This window comes from Mandrillus leucophaeus, unplaced genomic scaffold (genome assembly GCF_000951045.1).
Source record: "Mandrillus leucophaeus isolate KB7577 unplaced genomic scaffold, Mleu.le_1.0 Scaffold397, whole genome shotgun sequence".
NCBI lineage: Eukaryota > Metazoa > Chordata > Mammalia > Primates > Cercopithecidae > Mandrillus > Mandrillus leucophaeus.
This window is the reverse complement of record NW_012104220.1, coordinates 2,160,244-2,185,855: the sequence shown is the minus strand read 5'-3', so window position 1 is coordinate 2,185,855 and position 25,612 is coordinate 2,160,244. Positions and strand designations below refer to the sequence as shown.

Below are 25,612 nucleotides of genomic sequence, written 5' to 3'. Positions count from 1 at the left end.
TGGGTTACAGGCCATAGTCAAGCAATAGCATAAGGAAGACTATTTCGGGGAGTCAAGAGCACTGTGAAGACAGTGAATGGATACTATGCTGGGGAGTGTGTGTGCTGCTTGAGAGAGGGTGTCTGGGGAGGAGGTGATGTTCAAGCAGAGATGTGAATGTTGAGAGGATAAGGGAGAAATGCACTGCTGGCAGAGGGCGTCATCAGGGCAAATGTATTGAGAGAATGAGGTTGAAACAGAGAAAGAAACAGAAGTGGCTGGGGGCATTGAGCAAGTAGGAGAAGGATGAAGTGGGAAGGGTAGGCAGAGACCAGATGAAGCAGGGTTTTGAGGGCTATGAGGATTTTGGCCTGAAAGGAGGAACAATGAGGATCTGTGATCCTGAAAACCCCATCTGTCTTTATTTTCTGAATTGAAGGTTAAAATAAGACCAGATTAGTTCAGTATTGAGGTGATTTAGAAATAGAAATTCTTGAATGGTGCATCTAATAATTCACCTGAAAAATAAAATTACATAGATGGGCACATTTTCTAACCATTTTAGATAAATAAACACTGATTATAATACTTGTTCAACTGAGAGCTTTATGATTCAGAGAAGGAATGTGGTCAACATAATAGGAAAGAATTTTTCCATTCTTTTTTGTGTATTTAGAATTGGCCACTATACTAGTTTCCATTTCTTTCTCCAACTTTGTATTTTAAATAGTTTGGATCATGATCACAAATTTAAAAATGTATCTATTTTAGCCTCACCTAAAAGTCTTTTTTTCTTTCCAAAAGATTTTTAAAGAAACTTCTTTGTAAACTGATTTGAGCAATTTTTGCTTTCAGTTCTCAGCTTGAAGAGGATATGGGTGTGATTTATAGGCATTATTCCAAATGCCAAAAAAAAAAAAAAAAAATCAGTTTCAGCTGTTAAAATTTTCCTTTGAATTGCCTGGTTTTACTGTTGTCTTAGCAGAAATTCTGTGGTCTGAATGTGTCCTCCAAAATTCATGTTGAAACTTAATCTCCAATGCAATAGTGTTAAGAGGTGGGGGTCTTTAGGAGGTGATTAGGTCATGAAGGCTTCTCTCTCATGAACAGGATTAAGGTCCTTACAAAAGTGGCTTCACACAGAGTTCAGCCCCTTTTGCTCTTCTGCTTTTCTGTCATGTGAGAACACAGCAACAAGCTGCCCTCTTGGAAGCAGAGAACAGACTTCACCAGATAGATACTGAGCCCACTGGCAACTTGATTTTGGAGTCCCAGCCTCCAGAACTGTGAGAAATAAATTCCTGTTGTTTATAAATTACCCAGTCTCAGATATTTTGTTATTGTAGCATAAATGGACTAAGACAAGGAAAAAAAGAAACAGGAAAAAAAAAAAAAACTTCAAGAAACCTAGCTACTTAATTATTTTCAGAAAGTATAATGGTTTTATAGATACAGTTGATTCTTGAACAACATGGATTTTTTTAACTGCATGCATCCACTTACACATGTGGATTTGCTTCTGCCTCTGCCACTCCTGAGACAGTAACACCAACTCCCCTCCTTCCACCTTCCCAACCTACTCAATGTGAAGATGATGAAGACCTTTGTCATGATCCACTCCCACTTCATTGGTAAGAACTTCAGGTCAACACTAAGGCTATTAGTAGTTAAGGTTTTGGGGAGTCCAAAGTGATGCATGGATTTTCAACTGCATAGGGGATTCACACTCCAAATCCCCATGTTGTTCATGGGCCAGTTGTACATATGATTTGTTTCCCTCTGACATCATGTCCTCTGGAACATATTCTTAATGAAAGTTTTGAAATAAAGTAGGCAGTACAGGGTAGGAGTTAAGAAAACAGCCTTGAGTTTGTCTGCTGTGGACCTCAGGTAGATTATTTATATGATCTTTGTAAGCTTCAGCTGTTTCATTTGTAAAATAAGGTTGTGTGGGATTTAAATGATAATATGTTATTATTTCTAAATATATGTTCCCAAGGTGAAATTAAACTTACTTTAAAAAAAACTGTGAGCTAACTAAACGTATTTTCTTCATAATTTATCCAGTCTGTGGTATTCTGTTATAGCAACAGAAAGATGAAGTTTACCACCGGGCACAGTGGCTCATGCCTGTAATCCCAGGACTTTGGGAGGGCGAGGCAGGCAGATCACTTGAGATCAGGAGTTCGAGATCAGTCTGGCCAACAGAGTGAAACCCTGTCTCCATTAACAATACAAAAATAAGTAGCCAGGTGTGGTGGCACACACCTGGAATCCCAGCTACTCGGGAGGCTGAGGCACAAGAATTACTTGAACCCAGAAGGCAGAGGTTGCAGTGAGGTGAGATCACGCCACTGCACTCTCCAGCCTGGGTGATGAAGTGAGACACTGTCTCCAAAAAAAGAGAAAGACTAACTTTAGTTAGCTCATGGTTCTAGAGGCTGAGAAGTCCAAGAGCATGGTGCTGGCATCTGGTGAGAATCTTTTTGCTGTATCATAACATGGCAGAGGGCATCACATGGCAAGAGAGCAAGAATATGCATGTCGGCTCACATCTCTCTTCCTCTTCTTATAAAACCACTAGTCCCATCATAGAGGCCACACCCTGATAACTTTAATCCAAATTACCTCCCAAAGGCCCCTACCTTCATCAACATATACATTTGGGAATTAAATTTCCAACATGAAATTTGGGGGATACATTCAAACCATAGCACTAACTCTAACTCTCAGTTATTTATCTTATATCCCAGTTATTTGTGTATTCTTATCTTGGCACGTATGAGTTAAACCACCATTAGTTACTATCACATGATTAACTTTGGTAATGACCACTCTTTTTTCATGGGTGCTATTCCCATCTTTACATCTTCTTTTCTTTTTTTTTTGAAATGTGGTCTCACTCCGTCACTCAAGTTGGAGTGCTTTGGCACAATCTCAGCTCACTACAACCTCTGCCTCCCAGGCTCAAGTGATTCTACCACCTCAGCCTCCCAAGTAGCTGGGATCACAGGTGTGTGCCACCACACCTGGCTAATTTTTTGTATTTTTGGTAGAGATGAGGTTTCACTATGTTGCCCAGGCTGGTCTCAAACTCCTGAGCTCAGGCAATCCACTTGCCTTGGTCTCCCAATGTGCTGGGATTACAGGCATGAGCTACTGCATCTGGCCTTACACCATTTTTTTTCTTCTTTTTCAGAGACAGGGTCTTGCTCTGTTACTCAGGCTGGGGTGTAGTGACTCAATCAGAGCTCACTGTAACCAAACTTCTGGGCTCTAGCAATCCTCCTTCCTCAGCCTCTCGAGTAACTGGGACTATAGGCATGTACCACCATGCCCAGCTAATTTCTTTTTTTTTTCATGTTTTTTTGGTTTTTTGTTTGTTTGTTTGTTTGTTTTTTGAGACAGAGTCTTGCTGTCACCCAGGCTGGAGAGCAGTGGTGCAATCTCAGCTCACTGCAACCTCCACCTGCCAAGTTCAAGCGATTCTCCTGCCTCAGCCTCCTGAGTAGCTGGGACTACAGGTGCATGCACCATGCCTGACTAATTTTTGTATTTTTAGTAGAGAAGGGGTTTTATTATGTTGGCCAAGCTGGTCTCAAACTCCTGACCTTGTGATCTTCCCACCTCAGCCTCCCAAAGTGGTGGGATTACAGGCGTGAGCCACCGTGCTTGACAATTTTTTTTTTTTTTTTTAATAAAGATGAGGTCTCTCTATTTTTGTAGAGGCAGGGTCTCAAGATATTACTAACTCCTGGTCCCAAGTGATCATTTTGCCTCGACCTCCCAAAGTGCTGGGTTTACAGGTATGAGTCACCACACCTGGTTGCATAGTATCTTAAATCCATGGGATAGGGATTATATTTTATATCTGTTCCTTACTGGTGCCTAGCTGAGTTCTCAATACAAAGCAGGTGTCCACTTATTTATAAGTTAAGGTTACAATGTTACCTCCTGAGGACTGCTGAGTCATTTATACAACCATCCAAAAGACTGGTTAATATATAACTTAATAACTTGTTGGCTCCTTCTGGTGTAAGCCAAAAATACAGTTCTAGTCCGCATCAGCCCATGAAGGATGAACAAAGTTTGCCAAGTGCTGCTCTTAAAATGCACACATCTTTTTATCCAATTTAGTCATTCAGCAAATATCTACTGAGTGTCTACTCTGTGCCAGGTTCTGTTCTAGACTCTGAGGAGACAGCAGCGAGACAGACAAAGATCATGCCTTGAAAGTCATGGTTTTCTCTGCTTGAGTTTTATTATCTGAACTAATTCAGAAAAAGTCAAAATGATTGTTCTTAGGTCTTTTACTTAACCAGAACCACATGCAGAACCACATGTGCCCAAAGACAGCTGCACAACCAGCCTTGCCTTTCTATTACGGAACACACCTGTGCTTCCAGAATAAACTCCAAACATCTAAGTGTACAAAGTCCTCTTCACATAGAATGTCTCACTGACAACTAGGTTGGAAAAAAGGGCTCTCATATTCTGTGTTCTAGTCAGTGGCCTGCTTTTAGCAATTCAGTAAAGCAGCTGTATCCAGAAAACCATTTTTTCTATGGTCCCCTTCTGTCTTATCTGTCTGTCTCTCACTGAGCTCATCAGTCATGTTCTCCAAGAAACCTTCTTTGTCCTCCTACTCCATCTGGGTAAATACATACTTCTGGGTTCCCGTGACTTTTAGTTTTTAATCTATATAATAGAATGTAATGCACTGTATTACAATTGACTGTATATGCTTCTTAGATTTAAGGACTAATTCTTTTATTACTGTGATGACTGTAATAAAAGAAGAAAAGTAAGAAGAAAGGGAGGGTGTGTGGTGACATTGATAAGAATTCTCCCCAGAGCCCATTTTTTAGAGTCAGACCCATTTGTGTCAAACCCAGCAACACCAATTATTAGCAGTGAAGCTTTGAGCATGTTACTTAACTCAGTTGGGTCTCTCGTCCCTGGCACTAAACATTTGCTTAATGAAAGAATAGTAGGCCGGGCGCGGTGGCTCAAGCCTGTAATCCCAGCACTTTGGGAGGCCGAGACGGGCGGATCACGAGGTCAGGAGATCGAGACCATCCTGGCTAACACGGTGAAACCCCGTCTCTACTAAAAAATACAAAAAAAAAAACTAGCCGGGCGCAGTGGCGGGCGCCTGTAGTCCCAGCTACTCGGGAGGCTGAGGCAGGAGAATGGCGTGAACCCGGGAGGCGGAGCTTGCAGTGAGCTGAGATCCGGCCACTGCACTCCAGCCTGGGCGGCAGAGCGAGACTCCGTCTCAAAAAAAAAAAAAAAGAAAGAATAGTAATCATTATTAGAGGCTTAATTAATTATGAGAGCATGACTCTGTGCAGGCACCGTTTTCAGCACTTTTTACAAATTTCCCTATAAGCTAACATAACCCTGTGAGGTGAGTAATGTTACATCCCTTCTATAGATGAAAATAGAGGTCGCCTAGGTCGCCCAGAGAGCGTGACCTGCCCAGGTTACTCAGAGGGGCTCCAGAGTCCATTCACTTAACTATTACACTCTAGTGCTTATTGCTGGCTGCAAGGGAGAATAGAGGAAGAGAGACAAGGATGAACTCAAAGAACACCCTGCTCCCATCAAGAAAAGCATCCTTCACCACTCTTATTTCATTTACTGGGAATTATCCCACCAATACCCCGGAAGTGCCTGTCTTCAGTCTAACATTCCTTCTGTTATGGTCTGAATGTTTATGTCCCCTCAAAATTCTCATTGAAATTTAATACTGAAGGTGACAGTATTGGGAAGTGGGGTCTTTGGGGCGTGATTAGGTCATGCAGATGGTGCCCTGTGAATGGGATTAGTGCCTTATAAGAAGAGGTAAGAGAGCTAGCCCGCCCTCGTTACTCCATAAGAGGATACAACAAGAAGTTGGCAGTCTGCAACGAGGAAAAAAAACCCTTCATCAGACACTGGATCTGCCAGTCTTTGATCTTGGACTGCCCAGCCTCCAGAACTATGAGAACTAAATGTTTGTTGTATGAGCTTCTCAGTCTGTGGTAATGTGTTAGTGATGTCCATGCTAACTGAGACAGAAATTGGTACTGAGAAGTAGAGTGCTCCTGTAACAAATACCTAAAAATGTCAAAGCAGCTTTGGAATTAGAAATTTCAAAGTGCATGCTAGAAGAAGCTAAGATTGTCATGATGGGATGTTTAAAGTCAATTCTGGTGAAGGCTCAAAATAGTAAGAGAAGAGCTCTCGAGGAAGCTTTTGTCTTCGAGAATATATAAGTAATCATGGACAGAATGTTGGTAGAAATAAGAATGATAAGGGCCATTTTGATGAGGTTTCAGATAGAAATGAGGAACATATTATCAGACAATGGCAAAAAGATGATCCTTATTATAAAATGGCAAAGAATTTGGCTGAATCGTTTTCATGTTCTAGTGTTTTGTGGAAGACTGAATTTGTGAGTGATAAAATGAATATTTCACTGAAGAGACATCTAAGCAAAATGTTGAAGAAGTGGCTTGGTTCCTCCTAACTGCTCACAGTAAAATATGAGAAGAGAGAAATGACTTAAAGATGGAATTTTTAAGCAAAAGGAACTAGAACATAATTATCTGAAAAATTCTCAAACTATCTGTATTGCAAAAAAATATGAAAAGCACGCTTGGAAGGGGACACTCAGGGTGGGCGGCCAAGAAACCATTCAATAAGGAGATTAGGTGTGAACCATGAATTTAATCAGCTCCCCAGAGATAAACTGACGGTTTAACTTGAAGGGGAAGGAGAGGGAAGGAATGAAGGAAGGATGTCAGAAGTCTTGGATTTTACAGGATAGTACCTTAAAGCTATTTAGCTGCAAATGTGCACTCTTCTCCAAGACAAGGGAAGAATGACCATGAAAGCTATTCACAGATCATCAGGGCTGCCTCCTTAGTTTTGAAATGAGGTTGTTACCTTGTTTTCAACGGGTCAGAGGATCCTCACTCAAAGCTGTGCAGGCTTGACTCCAACCCAGCAAGACCCTGGGGGCAGGACCCTGCCTGTCAGAGCCACAGGATAGGCACTGCAACCTCAGTCGGTGTGGAAGGTGAGACTGCCACACAGGGTCCCAAAGGCAGGACTGTTTCTCCAGCAGGCCTGGAGGGCAGAGTGCAGAGATCGAGACTTAAGAACCCATGGAGTTTGCCTTGCTAGATTTGGGATTATTTGGGACCCGTCAGCCTTTCCTTCTTCCCTATTTGTCTCTTTTGGAATAAGAATATCTACCCCATGATTGTTCCACCATTGTATTTTGGAAGTGCATAACTTGTTTGGTTTTATAAGTTCACAGCTGGAGAGGAAATTTGCCTCAGGATGAATTGTATGTGGAGTCTTACCCATATCTGATTTAGATAGTACTTCAACGAGACTTCAGACTTTAGACTTTGGAGTTGATGCCAGAATGAGTTAAAAATTGGTGGTGGGGCTGGGGGGCTGTTGAAATGGAATGACCAACAGTATTTTACATTTGAGAAGGACATGAGTTTTCAGGACCATGGGCAGAATGTGACAGACTAAATTTGTGTGTCCTCCCGAAATTCATATGTTGAAATCTAATCCCCAGTATGGTGGTATTTGGAGGTGGGACCTTATTAGGTCATGAGGATGGAGCCCTCATTAATGAATGGGATTAGTGCCCTTATAAGAAGAGGCCAGAGAGCTAGCTTGCTTTCTCTACACCTTGTGAGGATACAAAAAGAAGTCATCAGTCTGAGAGCCAGGAAGAAGGTCCTCACCAGAACCCAACCATCCTAAGCTTGAATTTTCAGCCTCTAGAACTGTGAGAAATAAACTTCTGTTGTTGATAAGCACCCAGTCTATGTTATTTTGTTAAAGCAGGAAGGTGACTAAGATACCTTCCTTTTATCTCAAATGCTGTCTTAGCTACTAAACAGATCTCATATAAACACACTAATTATGTCTGTTTTGAGGATCTAGCAGGAAAACACAGCTCCGAACACTAGAGAGCCTTTCTTCTTTATTTGTGACTGCCATCTTCTTTGACAGACCAAGCAGCTTTGGAAGATCTGTAAGGGAAAACAAGGTCACCACCTAGCCAGCCAGTCTACCTTCACACTCACAGGAGACTTTATTAATTGACAGAGAGATGTCAGTTTCCCTTCCAATTTCTGAAATTTCCTTTTCACTTTCTATTCCATTTAGTGCATAGGCTTGGCTTTTACACATTAAGCATAATTTTTTTCTAAAATAATTACACAAATACTTCTAAGAATGTTGGGTTTCAATATAGAAGCATGGTCAATAAAGTAGATGACGTTCTGCTGAAAATGACCCCCCAGCTTTACCCCCACCCACAGCAGCCCCCGTAGCTAGGCTTATATTCTTTTACCCTCCCCTCTAAGTTTAGCTGATCAGAAGTCTGAAGATGTCACAGTCGATCCTCCTACATGGGCATTTGAAGTTGAATTTCTTGTTTGGTCCCTTCAACTGAGGTCTTACAAATTTGGAAGAAATAGGGTGGTCCTTTGCCATCTTATATGTAGAAAAACAGAGAAAGCAGATTTATAAGTTAGGTTGCAGATTCTGGCTTCCTCAGTAAAAACCCGATATAATACTAGCTCAGACGAGATCTGTTTCCTTTTTATATAAGAGTCTGAGGCTAAGCAGTTGGGTCAGGGCTAATAATCACATTAGCTCCATGGAGTTGGGGACCCAGGCTCCTTTCACCTGTCGCTCTGCCATTCTCCACCTGTAATTCTATTCCTAGGTTAAAGTCAATGACTTCAACTCCTGCCATCTTATTCACACCCAGGCAGCAAGGAGGGAAAAAGAGGAAAGGAGGCGCCCATTCCTTTCTATTTAAGAGTGTAACCTGGAAGTTGTACATACCATTTCTGCCCATATCGCATTGGCTAGAGCCTAGTAAATGCCTACAATTACTGGCAAGGGAAGCTTGGAAGTGCATCTGTCAGCTGAGTGACCAAGTGTTCAGCTAATACTCTCTTTTCAGAGAAAAAGGGGAAGAGTGACATCACAGGTACAACAAGCAGCCTCTGCTCATCTCCACAGATAAAACTGATCTCCAGGAAGTGAGCACGAAGTTGAGGCTCAGAATAAAAGCAGCTGTGAGAGACTTGAGGCCTCCAAGAGACAAGGACAGCAACACTGGTTCCTGTTGGCGTCCAGTTCTTGGGTTCTATCCCTCATTAAGACACAGAAGCTTTCCTTCCCTTGTGTATAATAAATTCCTGGCTTTGCATAAGCCAGCCCAAGTGGCCTTCTGTTCCCTAATACCAAAACGTCTTGTCTAATACAAACTCATTATCTGCTCCTGGAGGGCGGGGGTCACATTTTACTTTTTTATTTCTGACCCAGGGTTTAGGTAGCACCAATGCTCAGTAAATAAATACTGATTTGACTTAAGGCATCGCTTCCTTTTGCAGCTGGATGCATTTGCTATCTGTCTCCATCATTTTTTTTGCCAGTTATAGAATGTAGGCTTCCAAATTCCCTCAAAGAACAGAGAAGGTGGAGTCATGAGGAGATCAAGGAATGTCTTAATTTGAGAACTGAAGAGGAAAATACTAACAGTTTGGGCACAGCTCTTCCCTGAAATCTGTCAGCGCTGAGGGAAGGGCCAGCGGCAGTAATACAACAGCAATCTTCATGGCACTGTCAGGCAAATCAGGAGGGCTACAAGGGCCTGCTGCTCTCCTCTGTGGACAAATGCTTGTGGCTGTGAGTTAAATACCAGTGCAATCAGCTCACTCTCAAATGAAACTGCTCTAGCCCAGACTTGGAGAACAGTCTTCCATGAAACTTTTTTTCCCCAGTGTTTTAAATTTAACCAGCTGGAAAGAAGTATCATTTTATTAAATCTTTTTGGCTGGGCGTGGTGGCTTATGCCTGTAATCCCAGCACTTTGGGAGGCCAAGGCAGGTGGATCACCTGAACTCAGGAGTTCAAGACCAGCCTGGCCAACATGGCAAAACCCCATCTCTACTAAAAATACAAAAATTACCAGGCATGGTGGTGCACGCCTGTAATCCCAGCTACTCAGGAGACTGAGGCAGGGAGAATTTCTTGAACCCAGGAGGCGGGGGTTGCAGTGAGCCAAGATTGTGCCACTGTGCCTGGATGACAGAGGAGCAAGACTGTCTCAAAAAAAAAAAACAAAAAAAAAAAAAAAAAAAAAAAAAAAAAAAAAAAAAAAAAAAAAAAACCAACTTTTTAAAATGAAAGATTTGCTTTTTTAGTGGGAAATCTGCATTCTATCAAAGGGATAAAAGATAATGCTCGACTAGTTCATTTGATACAAAGGCCGGCACAACACTACCCAAACACACGCTTTTGTTGATCATTTTTGACAGAAAATAAAGCACAGGGTTTTGAGAGGTTTGCCTAACAAGGGCTTTTAAGCTGCATTCTGTGGTATCATAATAAAAACTGCAGGGTTCATGTTAAACCAAATAATTTTACATGTCAGCCTGGCATGTAGAAGGTATTCAGTTAGTTCTTGCTGAATGAGTATATTTCAAACTGATGCTGAAAGAATAGTCTGGAAACATCTATATGTGATACATTTACATTTGACTCTCAAGCCATACAGAATTTGTTACTGAATGCCAAAATTAGCTTCACAGACACCGGGAAGGAAATCAAGACTACTGGGGAGGGAATGGGGTAGAAAGGGAGGTGTGTGGAGTAGGAGGGGGAGCCAGGGAGCTTTCACTGTACAATGACCTAAAAATTGTAAATTACCGCATTGCTGCCTTCTGCTTTACACCAAGCTTGTCCAACCCGCAGCCTGTGGGCTGCATGCAGCCTAGGATGGCTTTGAATGTGGCCCCACACACATTTGTAAACTTTCATAAAACATTATGAGATTTATGCTTGGGCCTTTTTTTTTTTCCCAGCTCCTCTTCTGTCATTAGTGTTAGTGTATTTTATGTGTGGCCCAAGACAATTCTTCTTCCAGTGTGGCCCAGGGAAGCCAAAAGACTGGACACCCCTGCTCTATACATCTATACGTTACAGTGTATAATTTTATTATTATTATTATTATTATTTTTTTTTTGGCAGTTTTTACATTTATTTAAACAGAAAACGTGCACATGAGCTGTCTACTCATTTTCTTCACTGCGCAGCCTGGCGTTGGGGTTGGTGACTCTGATGGCCAGCTGGGCAGCTCTTTCCACGATGGCTTTGCGGTTCTTGGAAGAAACATTGTGAGCAATCTCGGCACAGTAAGATTTGTTGCACATCAGCAGCACTTCCAGCTCCTTGACGTTGTGGACCAGGAACTTCCGGAAGCCACTGGGCAGCATGTGCTTTGTTTTTTTGTTGCTCCCATAACCAATGTTGGGCATCAAGATCTGGCCCTTGAATCTTCTACGAACCCTGTTGTCAATGCCTCTGGGTTTCCGCCAGTTACGCTTAATTTTGACATATCGGTCTGACTGGTGCCGGATGAACTTCTTGGTTCTTTTTTTGACGATCTTGGGCTTCACAAGGGGTCTGAGGGCAGCCATGATGCCTTCGAGGAGGCGATGGCTGCCACCTCCGTAGGCAGCGCCGAGGAAGAGAGAAGGGCTATTATTATTATTTTTGAGATGGATTTCACTCTTGTTGTCTAGGCTGGAGTGCAATGGTGCAATCTCAGCTCACTGCAACATCTGCCTCCCAGGTTCAAGTGATTCTCCTGCCTCAGCCTCCCAAGTAGCTGGGATTACAGGTGCCACGACGCCCGGCTAATTTTGTATTTTTAGTAGAGACGGGGTTTCTCCATGTTGGTCAGGCTGGTCTCGAACTCCCAACCTCAGGTGATCCGCCCACCTTGGCCTCCCAAAGTGCTGGGATTACAGGTGTGAGCCACCGTGCCCCGCCTACGGTGTATAATTTTTACAGTGTTGAAGATTCTAAACATTTTTATGATTTTAGAGAAGGGTCACTGAGGATACAATGCTGCTTGGAGCGTTTTTATCCTTTACTCATTTAAGAATATGTTTTCAGATCCTATGTTTCTGAGTCAGTTTTTGAAAATGATATGTTTGTTTACCTACATTAAATTAGATGATGCTGTGATACCACTCTTTCCCAAACATATTTCCTTCAGAGATAACTAGTTCAGCCGATCCCCAGGTTCAATGAGTCACGAAGAGGACTTACGGGACTCAGCCTACTATCATGTAACGCTCGTGGCTATGATTTATTCCAGCAAAAAGATAACAAGCACAATCAGCAAAGAGAAAAGGCATCTGGGGTGAAGTCTGGGGAAAACCAGGCACAAGCTTCTAAGGCTCCTCTGTCAGTAAAATCACAAAGGATAAATTAACCCCCCAGCGCGAGTTCTGTATGTGAAAACAAGTGTGAAATGTTGCCAACCAAGGGAGCTCGTTAGGCAGGGTTTCTAACGGAGCCTGGTCATGTAGGCAGCCCCAAGCCAGCACATATGGAAATTCTGGCTTCCCAGAAGAAAGCAGGTGTTCAGCACAGACCACATTGTTTGCACAAACAGTCTGGCACAATGAACCACTCTTATCAGTTAATGGTGGGAACCCTCGCAAAATCTCAGTTCTCTCCCAGACATCAGCCAAGGGCCAACCTTGCAAGCCGGCCTTTTCACGGGCAGTAGTTGGGGCCTGCTAGGTTAATTATTTTCTGCACAACATCATCAACAGAGTGTCAATAATCATGATAGTGACATTTACAAGTTTGATGATGGGGTTCTTTTCCCCCAAAACTGATGTCTACTCCCTTTCTTTATCATGAAATTAACATTTATGGAGCCCTTATCACATGCCAGGCACATGGTTTAAAACTTCTAATATTTACAGTAAATGGGTCCTGTTTTTGTCACAGTTTTACAGATGAGAACATTTAGATCCAGGTGAATGAGTTAAGTAACTTACCCAAAATCTCACAACTAATAATTTGTAGTGCTGGGATTACCACGAGGGCCTAACTCTAGAACAGGCACTGGGGAAGTCCTCAACAGTTTCACCATACACCTTCCCTTTCTTTTCTTTTCTTTATTTTCTTTCTTTTTTTAAAAAAATATGGTCATCAAAAGCATTACACATTCACACACACACACACACACACACACACACACACACACACCCCATATCTCCCCATTTTGTATGGACAGAACACAAATACAACCAGGTATATAACCTGGTGCAGACTGGCCTTCCAATATGTGTTGAGATGAATGAGTAATGAAGCACAACATCTGAATGTCTGTCATTTAAGTACTGCATCCTGAAAATATCAACATCATGTCAACTCCTGAAACTCAGTAGAAGGACCCTAATGAAAGAAAACCTAGGCAAGCCTCACCGATAAGTGCTTTAGTTACCTGTCCATTTGGACCTGTTTTGTTGTTGTTGTTGTTGTGGTTGTTTTGTTTGTTTGTTTTAGTATCTTTTGAAATTGAGAAAACTGAATGTCGTATTTGAAATAATGCACATATTCATCACCAACAATTTTTTTGAGTCCTTACAATGTGCAGAGCACAGAATTACTGCTCTATTTTCAGAGATGTGTCATCAGCAGCTCTGTTGGAACTACCCTAGAAAATTTGGCCAAGGTTCTTGCTCTTGCTGTGTCTGGTCAAACCAGCAGGTTTGATCTGGGAATATAACCTCAATATGTACCACGTGTGTTTCCATCAGAATGGAAGGGATATAGCCTTCATCACGTTGGACTAAATGATCTTCCCTGAATGGATTATCCAAGACAGCTGCTCAACAAAAGAAATCACTGCTAGCTCACTGCACATAAAATAAATTTTTTTAAACTTCGAAAACATTAAAATAAAATAAAGCCAAGAGCCATGAAAAATTGAAAGCATCTGATGCCTGCCTGGTGTTCCCGGTTCCTGCTGGAGCTCAGCTTCAGCCCAGGTGAGGCCAGACGCTGTTGTCATACAACAGGCTTAGTCAAACATGTGGATTTGATTTGTCAGAAAGTCAAATTGGGGACTCCAGTGCCCTTTGAAAGATGTAATCTGCTCCAGAGACCTTGCAAAGGGCATGGCTGACCTTGCATCTGTTGTGAAAGTGGTAATACCCTCAAGGCAGGGAGGAAAGCAAGTTTTGACACAGCAGAATTGAGAAGCACGAAGCTGCCAGGAAACCAGAGGCAGAAATTTCTTCTTTGCAATTGATTCTTTCAGGACGCTATCCCAAGGTAATAGTAAGACCCAATGTATACGACGCTTTACTGTTTTTTTTCAAAGTACTCTCATATGTATGATCTCACATCCTCTTCAAAGCAGCCTGGAAAGGAGGCCAGATCTGCATTATTATGCCCATTTTACAGATGTGACATAGGCATAAGGATAATGTGACTTTTCCAATATCTTGGAACTAGTGACTTGTCTTTCAGTCTTGGTCAGTGCTGCTCAGTCTTTAACGTGCAGACAAACCACTTGGGGATCAGTAGGTTCAGTAGGCCTTCGGGGGAGCTCAAGAGTCTTCATTTCTAACAAGCTCCCAGCTCATACAATAAGAAATCAGAATGCAGAATGCATGACTTTTAAATTGGTTATTTTTTCTTATTGTGAAATAAAGCCTACAGTCACAAAGAGCATAAAATTGCACAGATGCTTAAAAATATTATTATAGTCCAAATAGCATGTGACCTACTACCTGGGGAAGAATTAGAACATGACCTGAAGGCTTCTCCCTCATGGCACCTCACCCCCATTAGCCCTCTCTCTCCTCCCAGGAGAAAACACTGTCTTGGCTTTTGTAATAATTATTTTCTAGCTTTTCTCCAGGAAATGGATTTTTTGAAGAGTTTTTGTTGCTGTTGCCCTGGTCCCTGATACTTTGAAATCACCAGTATTTCACACATGACAAAGGTACACAGGCCAAAGAGGCAGATCTGATCTTTTGAAAACTTTAGTAGGAAAATCCCCTAGAGGAGTCCAACTGGGGCTTGCTCTGAAAAAGTGTTCAGAAAGAGAGGGTATTACCTGCACAAAATACTCACTTTAGGAATGGGGTGTCGTGGGAAAAAAATGGACTCTGGCTCCTTGCTACTATGTCAAGTCAATATTTAACAAATCAGTTAGAGACATTTGGAGTCTAATTCTGATGGCGGGACAGATAAGAAATGTCAGTATCCAGACGGGATACTGAAACAGATGAGGAGGACATTACTAAATGTTCTGTCTGCCTTAGGTAGTCTCGCTTGCAGCGTTTCCTATTCCTTTCATGTGATGAAATCATCAAGCCTAATTTTCAAGAAAACAAAATTTCCTAAAACAACTGCCTGTAAATATGATCTTTCCTTTGTTCAGCCCCCAGTCTGATTAAAAGTTGGACTGGCAGCACATTCAAAGGGGCAAGAGCATAAGAGCTGCCAGTGGTTGTGCTTAGTACCAGGTGTCTAGGAAGTCTTGATGTAACAAACAGAAGGATGGAAATTTCTCAGATAGCTTGTGACTAGGTCTGGGACCTTAACAGGGAAGAAGGCCAAAAAAGACTCCTGCTTCTCTAGAAACCGACTCTCCCTCAGGCAATCTGTACTATGTGTGTATCAGTTAACCACTGCTATGTAACAAATCATCCCAAAATGTAGTAGTTTAAAACAACAACCACCATTTCTCATGATTCTTTGATTTGGCTGGGAGATTGTGGTGCTGGTTTTCCCTGGGCATACTTTGGCTGAGGGCCAGCTGGGCTGGAAGGACCAACATGGTTTCACACACAGAGTTGACAGTTGGTGCTGGCTGTTGTCTTGTTGTCTTGGGTACCTCAGATTTCCTTTTTTTTTTTTTTTTTTTTGAGACGGAATCTTGCTCTGTCACCCAGGGTAAAGTGCAGCGATGCAATCTCAGCTCACTGCAAGCTCCGCCTCCTGGGTTTACACCATTCTCCTGCCTCAGCCTCCCGAGGGGCTGGGACTACAGGCACCTGCCACCACGCACGGCTAATTTTTTTGTATTTTTAGTAGATATGGGGTTTCACTGTTAGCCAGGATGGTCTCGATCTCCTGACCTCGTGATCTGCCCGCCTTGACTTACCAAAGTGCTGGGATTACAGGCGTGAGCCACCATGCCTGGCCGGATTTCCTCATTCTTAAATGTTAGACCCAGGAATGCTAAATATTCAAGATTTTAATGAGCCTCAGTTATTAAACCACTGGTAGCTTGAAATCAGCCACGGTGGGAATACTTTTGCCACAAAAACAAGCAAATGCTTTAAATCAAGTCCCTTTCTGTGGAGTGCTGGTTTACCGGAACACTACTGCCTACATCTGTGTGTGCCTTGTAGAGCCTTGCACCACGTGGCTGCTAGGTATGTCTGTTAAATTGAATCCTCAGTTAAGAGACAGAGAGTTGTAAACAATGCTGCAGTCTTAGTGTCAAAAAATCTCCAAAAACTTATACAATTAGGGGACTAGATCCAAGATAGCTGAGTTTCTTTTGGGGATATGCAATGATCACCTCTCTCTCCCCCGCTCTCTCTTTCTCTTTCTTTCTCCCTGCATATTGTAAACAGCATCAACAGCTCTGTTAATTTAAACTGTTACGGTTTTTGGATGGGGAGTTTCTGACTCTGGCATAAGTGTGTAATTATACACTTATATCCTGAAATATAAATGTAATCATCTAGCTTCCCACAGTACAGGAGTCCATAAAGCTACACTGATGTGTCTGAGAGAGATATGGAGGTGAAGAAGAGATAGGACAGTCAAGAGGCACGCCTCGCCGTGTATCTTTATTTCTGTCCTCACTGTGTTGTCTGTGCTCTGGTATATTTTGACTTGCGCCTTTCTTTGGCTGCCTCTGCACATATCTCTGTCTCTTCTGCTATTGACTAGAGTGGCTAGTTTGTCTAGTTTGCTCTGAATTTGTTTGGGTCCCCCTCAGCTCTCTATCCTGGTGAAAGAGGAGTATGCATAGCAAGGTTGGTTAGTTGCCTTTTCTGCATAGTTTGCTATGTTTCTTGGCTAAGGATTCCCCAGGGCCTTGGAAAGCACCGGCCCGCTGCATTTGCAGGACTTGTTTGCATCCAAAAAATGACTAATTAGGTCCTTGGGACTTCCTTACGTTACTATCCCAGGTATCTTCTTTGCTTCTTCCACTGCTTTTTTTTTCCCTTTTTGACTGGCCCGAGAAAAGTAAAGAACAAAAGTAAAGCTCGTAAACATAGTCTGTCCACTTTTAGTTGTGTTGCAAAACAGCCTCCTGTGCTGCTGGCTTTCCTTCCTTTGCCCAGTCTTAAATATTAGCGCTCCCCAAGGTTTTGTCTTCTGACCTTTGACTTCTGCCCCTTCTCACTTACTGGGTGGTCCTGGGTGATTTAATCCACTCCCAATTACTGAAACTGATGGCTCAAGTCAGACAGCCCCAGATCCATGTATTCACTTACCTACTGGATATCTCTACTGGCATATCCCATATGTTCTCAATGCTTACATTCTGATTGAAAATCAATGCCTATTTCCTTAAACCTCAGTTTATAGGAGTCATTCTAGACATCTCCTCCCTCACCTTCATACCTATCCTATCGAGTCTACCTGTTTCAGTTCTCCATTGCTGTATAAAAAACTACCCTAGGCCAGGTGTGGTGGCTCACGCCTGTAATCCCAGCACTTTAGGAGGCCGAGGTGGGTGGATCATTTGAGGTCAGGAGTTCGAAACCAGCCTGGCCAACATGGTGAAACCCCATCTCTCCCAAAAATACAAAAATTAGCTGGGCGGTAGTGGCGCACGCCTGTAATCCCAGCTACTCAGGAGGCTGAGGCAGGAGAATCGCTTTAGCCTGGGAGGTGGAGGTTGCAGTGAGCCGAGATCATGCCACTGCACTCCAGCCTGGGCAACAGAGTGAGACCCTGTCTCAAATAAATAAATAAATAAATAAATACAAATAAAAATAAAAAACTACCCTAAAACTTAGGCTTAGAACAACGATTTATTATTTCTCATGATGCCATGGGTTGCCTGGGTATTCCTCCGTTGGTTTCCCCTGGGCTCCTTCATGTGCCTGCATAAGTTAGTGACAGCTGGGCTGGAAGGCCTAAGAGGGCCTCCCTCCCTCACACGTCTGACAGTTGATGGGGAATGGTTGCTGGCTAGAGAGCCTCAGTTCTTCTCCATGTGGCCTTTCCTCTTCCACTAGGCCAGACTGCCTTCCTTGCATTGGAGTCTCAGGGCAGCTTTCCAAATGAACAAAGGCAGAAGCTGCCAGGCTTGTTAGGCCTAAGCTTCAGGACGCTTAGGTCATGTCTGCTGCATTGTATTTGTCAAAACAAGTCACAGGTCCAGCCCAGATCCAAGGGGGTGGAAAAACGAACTGCACTCCTCCAAGGGAGAAACAGCAAGGTCACACTGCAAAGGAGCATACAAACTTGGATGGGAGGAATTTATGAGCATAAAACAAACTAGCACGCTAGCATGTGAAGGCCTATGGAATTTGTTCTCTGTCAAGGTCTGTCCCAATCTGACCTGTGTTTTAGGATAACTCTGGTGATTTGTGAATATGAGTTAAAAAGGTCAGAGATTAGAAATAGGAAGTCCAGTAGAGAGTACGTTTCAGTAGGCTAGGCAAGAAGGAAGAGGGCATTGTTCATAGGCTAGGGATGGGGAATGCATATGGAGAAATGGACATGAGATATTTCTAAAGTAGAATTAGAGAGAGTCCAGTGGTTACTATATGCTCTGTACCAGCGTAAGTGATATAGGGAGATGCGAGTAAGATATTAGTAAGAGATAATCTAACCAACAAATAGATACTCAAATATTTGTCTGGTTAATGAGGAACTTAAAATCTTTTTTGGAAAAAGGGAAAACCTAGAACACACACACACACAAAATGAAGATTCTAGTGAACTGCACACCTTTACTTCATCTGATTACAGAACCTCTCTTTCTTGTTTTTTTTTTTTTGAGGAGTCTCACTTTGTTGCCCAGGCTGGAGTGTAGTGATGCGATCTCAGCTCACTGCAACCTCTGCCTCCTGGGTTCAAGTGATTCTCATGCCGCAGCCTCCTGAGTAGCTGGGACTACAGGCGTGCACAATCATGCTTGGCTAATTTTTGTATTTGTAGTAGAGACAGGGTTTCAACATGTTGGCCAGGCTGGTCTTGAACTCCTGACCTCAAGTGATCTGCCCACCTTGGCCTCCCAAAGTGCTGGGATTACAGGCGTGAGCCATGGTGCCCGGCCACTTTCCCTCTTCTGAACACACATTGTATTTATCATCTGTCCTGTTTTCTGCACATGTAATAATAAACTGCCTTCTACTGTTTTGTTTTGTTTTTTGAGACAGAGTCTCTGTTGCCCAGGCTGGAGTGCAGTGGCGCAACCTTGACTCACTGCAGCCTCAACCTCCTGGCTCAAGCCATCCTCTTGTCTCAGCCACCTGAATAGCTGGGGTTCCAGATATGCACCACCACACCTGGCTAATGTTTTGTAGAGACAGGGTCTCACTTTGTTGCCCAGTCTGGTCTTGAACTCCTGAGCTCAAGCAATCCTCCCACTTTGGCCTCCTAAATTGCTGTGAGTAGAGATTTGAGCCACTGTGCTGGCCTTCTATTATTATTTAACCTTTTTATTTTTGTTAACCTTATTTTCCTTGCTAGATTTTAAATCTGTGAAAGGTCTAATGATGTGAGGCCAGTCACTCAGGAAATTCACAGAATATGCTCTGTGCCATGTTAGAAGGAAACAAATTGGATGGGGACTCTTGTCAGAGAAAACGCAAACGAGATAAGAGTTGCGGTGGAATAATTCTTAAAAACACACATAAGACAGCGAGTGTTCACCAAGAAGACTGGTGGCTACCAAATGCTTGCCCCCTTTTCCGCAGTAGAAAGTTGTTGTTGGGAAATGGCTCCGCAGTCAAGGGCCGTTTTCCCCAGCCCCACCATTCCTCTCCATGGAGTCATGTGATTCATTCTCAGCAAAGGAAAGCGAGTGGGAATGGTGGAGGCCATATCCAGGCCACCATGGTTAAGACACAGATTTGCCTTCTCTATTCTTACTTTCCTTTCTGCTGGCTGGACATAGAGGATGCAGAGGGCCTGGAGGATAATGAATCATGAGTGCAAGAAGCTGGGGGTGTCTGAATTACCGCATGGTGGAAAAACTCCCCCTGAACAGGGAACTCTGGCTTTGGGCTGCTCTTTGAGAGAGACATAAATTCTTTGTGTTCAACCACTGAAATGTGGAGGATTATTTGTTACAGCAGTGTATTAGTCAGGGTTTTCCAGACAGATAGGACCAATAGGTTATGTATATGTATGGAAAGAGATTCATTGAGATTTATTTGTAAGGGATTGGCTCATACAATTATGAAGGCTGGCAAGTTCAAAATCTGCAAGGCAGTCAGCCAGGCATGGTGACATGCGCCTGTAATCCCAGCTACTCGAGAGGCTGAGGCAGGAGGATCACTTGATCCTAGGAGGTCAAGGCAGCCATGATCATGCCACTGGACTTTAGCCTGGATGACGGAGTGAGACTCTGTCTCAACAATCAAACAAACAAACAAAAATCTGCAAGGTAGGTCAGCAGGCTGAAGACCCAGGAAAAGCTGATGTACAGTTCAAGTCCAAAGACCATGTGCTAGTAGAGTTTCCTCTTGCTAAGGCGAGGTGAGACCTTTGTTCTATTCACCCCTTCCACTGATTAGATGAGACCGACCCACACCATGGAGGGCAATCTGCTTTACTCAAAGTTGATGGATTTAAATACTAATCTAATTCAAAAGCACCCTCACAAAAACATCCAGACTAATGTTTCACTGCTCTCTGGGCACCGTGGCCCAGCCAATTAACCATCCCAAGCAGCTAACACTTCCTTTATTTACACCAAGATGTGTTGAGACTGATAGCCAACCCATGCAGAAATGTCATTTTTCTCACTCCTTTGTCTTCACTCAGAGGCTGTTCCTACCCTGGTAAAGACATTATTTTCAAGGTATATTGAATACCTCAAACTTTCTACCAAAATATAATGACTTGTTTGCAAAAGTCCTGGAGAACAGAGGATAATCATGACATTGTGTAATCCATTATGTCTGCATAGGAAAGGATATGGTCACCTGGGTTTTATTAAACTATTTCTGTCTCTGCCTAGAATCAGAATCAGGCAGTGAAGATTACCACCAAGGAGCCTGCCCCACGTTTCCATTTTCAACAGAAATAAATGATGGGTTATTCTTGTAGTGAGTGCCCTTTAGAGAGAGGTTGTCTGACTCCTGTTGTGTTCACTGTTGTGCCTCTCATGTCTTGATTCTTATGATGAAGTTTATAAGCAGGGTAGAACAATAGGACTGAAAAGAGGACGGCTATAAACCAGTACCTTAGGGAACAACTAGTAAAATTAACTTTCTTACCTTTGGCAGCAAAAAGGGGCACTCAAAAGCTACATCTCCCCTGCCCCTTGACATGTTTTATAAGAAGTGGAGGGGAATTAGTATTATTCCTTGGCTCTAACAATAAAACTAAAAAGTTTGCTACAACCAGCACTCTGGTCAATGCCCTGTAATAATCTAGGTAGCTTTCTACCCTCTTTATGAAGCCCACCCTTACCGCTCTAGAACTCTTTATTTCTTTTCTTTTCTTTTCTTTTTTTTTTTTTTTTTTGAGATGGAGTCTTGCTCTGCTGCCCAGGCTAGAGTGCAAGGGGGCAATTTCAGCTCACTGCAACCTCCGCCTCCCAGGTTCAAGTGATTCTCCTGCCTCAGCCTTCCGAGTAGTTGGAATTACAAGCGCCCACTACCACACCTGGCTAATTTTTGTATTTTTAATACAAACAGGGTTTCACCATGTTGGTCGGGCTGGTCTCAAACTCCTTACCTTAGATGATCCAGCCTCCTCAGTCTCCCAAAGTGCTGGGATTACGCCTGGCCAGGACTATTTATTTCACAGGCATTTATTCACAAATATCAATCGAGCATCTACTGTATAGTGCTGTATAGCACTACATCAGGAATTGTAAAGAACTCGAAAAAGCACAAGTTGTGGTCTCATACATCTCAATAAACTCAAGATATAATATCCACGTACACTAACTTTGTGTGTGTGAGAGTGTATATGCTTAAAGAATAATGCTATTCTGCTTTTATTTATTTTTTTTATTTTTTGAGTCACTGTGTTGCCCAGGCTGGAGTGCAGTGGTGCAGTCACCGCCTACTGCAGCCTGGACTTCCTGGGCTAGGCGATCCTCCTGCCTCCGCCTGCTGAGTAGCTGGGACCACAGGCACACACCACCACATCCAGCTAATTTTAAAAATTATTTGTACCCATTGGGTCTCTCTATGTTGTTCAGGCTGGTCTCAAACTCCTAGGCTCAAGCAATCGTCCCACCTCAGTGTTGAGATTACAGGCATGAGCCACTGCACCTGCCCAAGGCCAGGAGGAACTTTAACCCTCTGTGTTCCTCCTGGACTTTCTTTGTCTAGGATATCTGAACACAGTCTATGGATGGTAGAAGGGGCTGGTTTTATAGATCCCTTACCTTGAAGGCCAATCTGCCTCTCTGATTTCTTTTTAAAAATCCCTTTTTCCTCTGAATTGTAATGGAATTACATAATCACTACGGAGGGGACCTGGGACAGGGACAAGAGGAGACAGGGAGATCTTCTCATTTGTTGGGGAGAGTAGGAGTGTCCGGCAGCCCAGGGGACTGTGGGCCCGGTCTACTACCTGAGAGTCCCTCCCTGATTCTAGAAGGAGGCCAGGGCAGACATGGCATGAGGAGGAAGCCTGTTGACTGGTTAACTTGCAAAAAATCTTAGCAAGGTGCCGGCGCGAATGCACCCTGAGACTTCCTACTTTCACTATACAGTGCAGCTCTTGGTTTATTTATCAGATTGAAACGTTTGTTTGTTTATTTATTTATTTTAGACAGAGTCTCACTCTCTCACCCAGGCTGGAGTGCAGTGGCGCCATCTTGGCTCACTGCAACCTCCGCCTCCCGGGCTCAAGCGATTCTCCTACCTCAGCCTCCAGAGTAACTGGGATCACAGGCATGCACCACCACGCCCGGCTAATTTTTGCTTTTTTTTTTTTTTTTTTTTAGTAGAGACAGGATTTCACCATGTTGGCCATGGTGGTCTCAAACTCCTGACCTCAGGTATCCACCTGCCTCGGCCTCCCAAAGGGAGTGAGCCACTGTGCCTGGCCTGGATTGAAAAGTTTAGAATGAGGTTTAGGTGCTTTTGTTGAGTTCGACCTTCAGTAATTCCTCTAGGCTAGGCTTCAATCCCAGTAACCAAACTCACCAGTCCTTGCTCCCAAATATAACTGCTAATTTTCTCTTCTTTTTTCAAGCCGAACCTCAAAAAGTTAGCCTGGCAAGGCTGGAGAAGGGTGAGATTTCCCCTCTTGTCACATAAACAAGGAAGTAAAGGAGGCCCTTGTGCTCTCAGAACTCCAAGCATGAAACAATGTGCGTTAAGCATTTAAATCACTTGCCTGGGATGAAGCATAAAAAGCTTGATTTTTTTTTTTTTAAACCAATTAGGTTTGAGCCTTCATGATACATTTTGGGACCTGTGGTTATCACTGCAATTACACTTCAATTCATGCGTTGGATGCTTTGAAAAGGTTTAATAAACAACAATAAGAATATCAGCTGCCATTTATATCTATGCTCCTGGCACTGTCCCAGGGGCTTTAATATGGTACCTATAACCCTTCCAATTATTCTCATTTTAGAGTGGAGATAACTAAGACACAGAGAGGTAAAAAACAAGCAAACCAAAAACCTGCCCAAGGACACGCGATAGGTCAGAGGTAGGCATGGTGGCGCATGCCTGTGATCCCAGTTAATCTGGAGGCTGAGGCAGGGTTCACACTCCGGGCTCTTGGCTTACCGAAGTTCTCTTCGTTTATTCCACTATCTCATAAGAAAAATGAAGCAAATCAAGTCACACTTCAAATCGATTGAGGAGATTTTGCTGTAGAAAGGAATCTGGTAAATCCCTTCATCAAGTAAATAATACTTTGTGTGTAAATCTGGACTTATATAAAGTATATGTTTTTTTGGCATGGTTAAGGTGACCTACCATGTTCCTTTCCAGAAAGTAAAGACGGTTTAAGGCATATGAAGGAGGCCTTTGTTCATTGCTTTGATGGATATTTATTCAGTGCTCCTCTGTGGGAATGCTAAGATGAGAAAAGCAGACGGTCCCTGTCCTCAGGGAGCATATCGTTTTTCACTACCCCTTATTATTGGGTTGCTAAAAAAGAGAATGTCTATTTTATTTAAGTGAGTGGTTTTAAAAACTTCTATTTTCTGCTTATCACAGTAATGCATCGCATTAAAAACTGTAAAAAAACCAAACATTATAAGAATGTATAATACAAAAAGTTAGTTTTCAGTATTGCCAGCCCCAAAGAAACAACCACGGTTACAGATGAAAATTTTAACCATTAAAACTCTTCCTCCAGAGGAGAAACACAGAATATCAGCTAGTAATTTCCCTGTCCTGGCTCCTGCAGCCCTTCAGGACTCGGAGAATTTTTTTTTTTTTTTTTTTTTTTTACTGGGCGGCTCCTGACCTTGGGGCAAGCAGAAACAGCTGAAAGTAAATATGAAACAAAACTCTGGCCATGGGGCCTGAGAAAGGCTTTTTTCCACTGCCTTTTAAATGTATTTTCATGAAAAGACACCAAAGACATTTAAAGTTAGGATTGTTCTAGAAAATCCTAGATAGATGGCCACCAGATGTCTATGGGGAATCAGGGCACACCACAGTAAACACTCAATAGATATTTGCTGAAGGGAGGAATGAAGATTGTACTTATATTTAGAAAATTAAAACAACCCTGAAATACATGCTGGACTTCATAGGTTTTCGATTTATCTCCTCCTCTTTTTTCCCCCATGCAGAGCAAAGGGAAAAATAACTAAGTGCTTCCTGGCTGAATTTTATTTTGCTTTCAGTTTCTGCCACTTCAGTTCCTGTTATCATGCTTCGAGGTGCACTGAACTGCAGCAAACCCAGGGGATCCAAGGCCATGTTGAAAAGCCTTTGACCGCAGTGCAGGGAGCAGAAGACATTAATGACGTGATGTCGACACAGCCCGCACTCAGGATCCTCCAGGAGAAGAACACAGAGATAACCCCGGATCAATGGTACTTTTTGAAAATGCTTTACTGGGAAAGAGTGGCTAGGGTTTTACAAGGGCTATGAAGAAACATATTTAGGTTAATAAAGCTTTTTATTGAGTGTTTACTGAGTGTTACTATGTGCTTTACATCTATTAACTCACTTCATCTTCAAAACAACCCTATAAAGACGTTACAACTATAATCCTCACCTTACAAATGAAACAACTGAGGCACAGTAGAGTGCAGTGGCCTGCCCAGGTGAGAAGCAAGACAGAATTTGAACCCAGGCAGCCTGACCCCAGGGTACAGGTATTAAGCCACTCTGCTATAGTGCCTTTCAGATGACAGAGAAACTTGATGAATTACTGGGTTACTGAATTTTAGTTTGCATAGGTTGTTTTTTTCCCCTTAAGAGTAGAACAAACATACCTGAAGTATTGAAAATAACATTTATTTTATTTATTGATTTGCTTGAGATGGAGTCTCGCTCCGTTGCCCAGACTGGAGTGCAGTGGCGCAATCTAGGCTCACTGCAACCTCTGCCTCCCCGGTTCAAGCGATTCTCCTGCCTCAGCC

The 25,612-nt window shown here is 42.8% G+C and overlaps 1 protein-coding gene and 1 long non-coding RNA gene across 2 annotated transcripts in view; one reads left to right on the top strand and one right to left on the bottom strand.

Annotated features, from left to right (window-relative positions):
• LOC105547785 overlaps nucleotides 1-25,160 on the top strand; it is a 36,423-nt gene extending 11,263 nt beyond the window's left edge. Inside the window, exons 3-4 of the long non-coding RNA XR_001007274.1 lie at nucleotides 23,251-23,368; nucleotides 24,815-25,160. This is a non-coding gene — a long non-coding RNA (uncharacterized LOC105547785). The remainder of the gene's footprint in view (nucleotides 1-23,250; nucleotides 23,369-24,814) is intronic.
• LOC105547784 (60S ribosomal protein L32) lies at nucleotides 11,026-11,545 on the bottom strand. The gene has a single exon (XM_011991489.1). It carries the CDS (start codon nucleotides 11,487-11,489, stop codon nucleotides 11,082-11,084), a length of 408 nt encoding a protein of 135 aa, XP_011846879.1. The 5' UTR covers nucleotides 11,490-11,545; the 3' UTR covers nucleotides 11,026-11,081.
• Nucleotides 25,161-25,612: the final 452 nt, after the last annotated feature.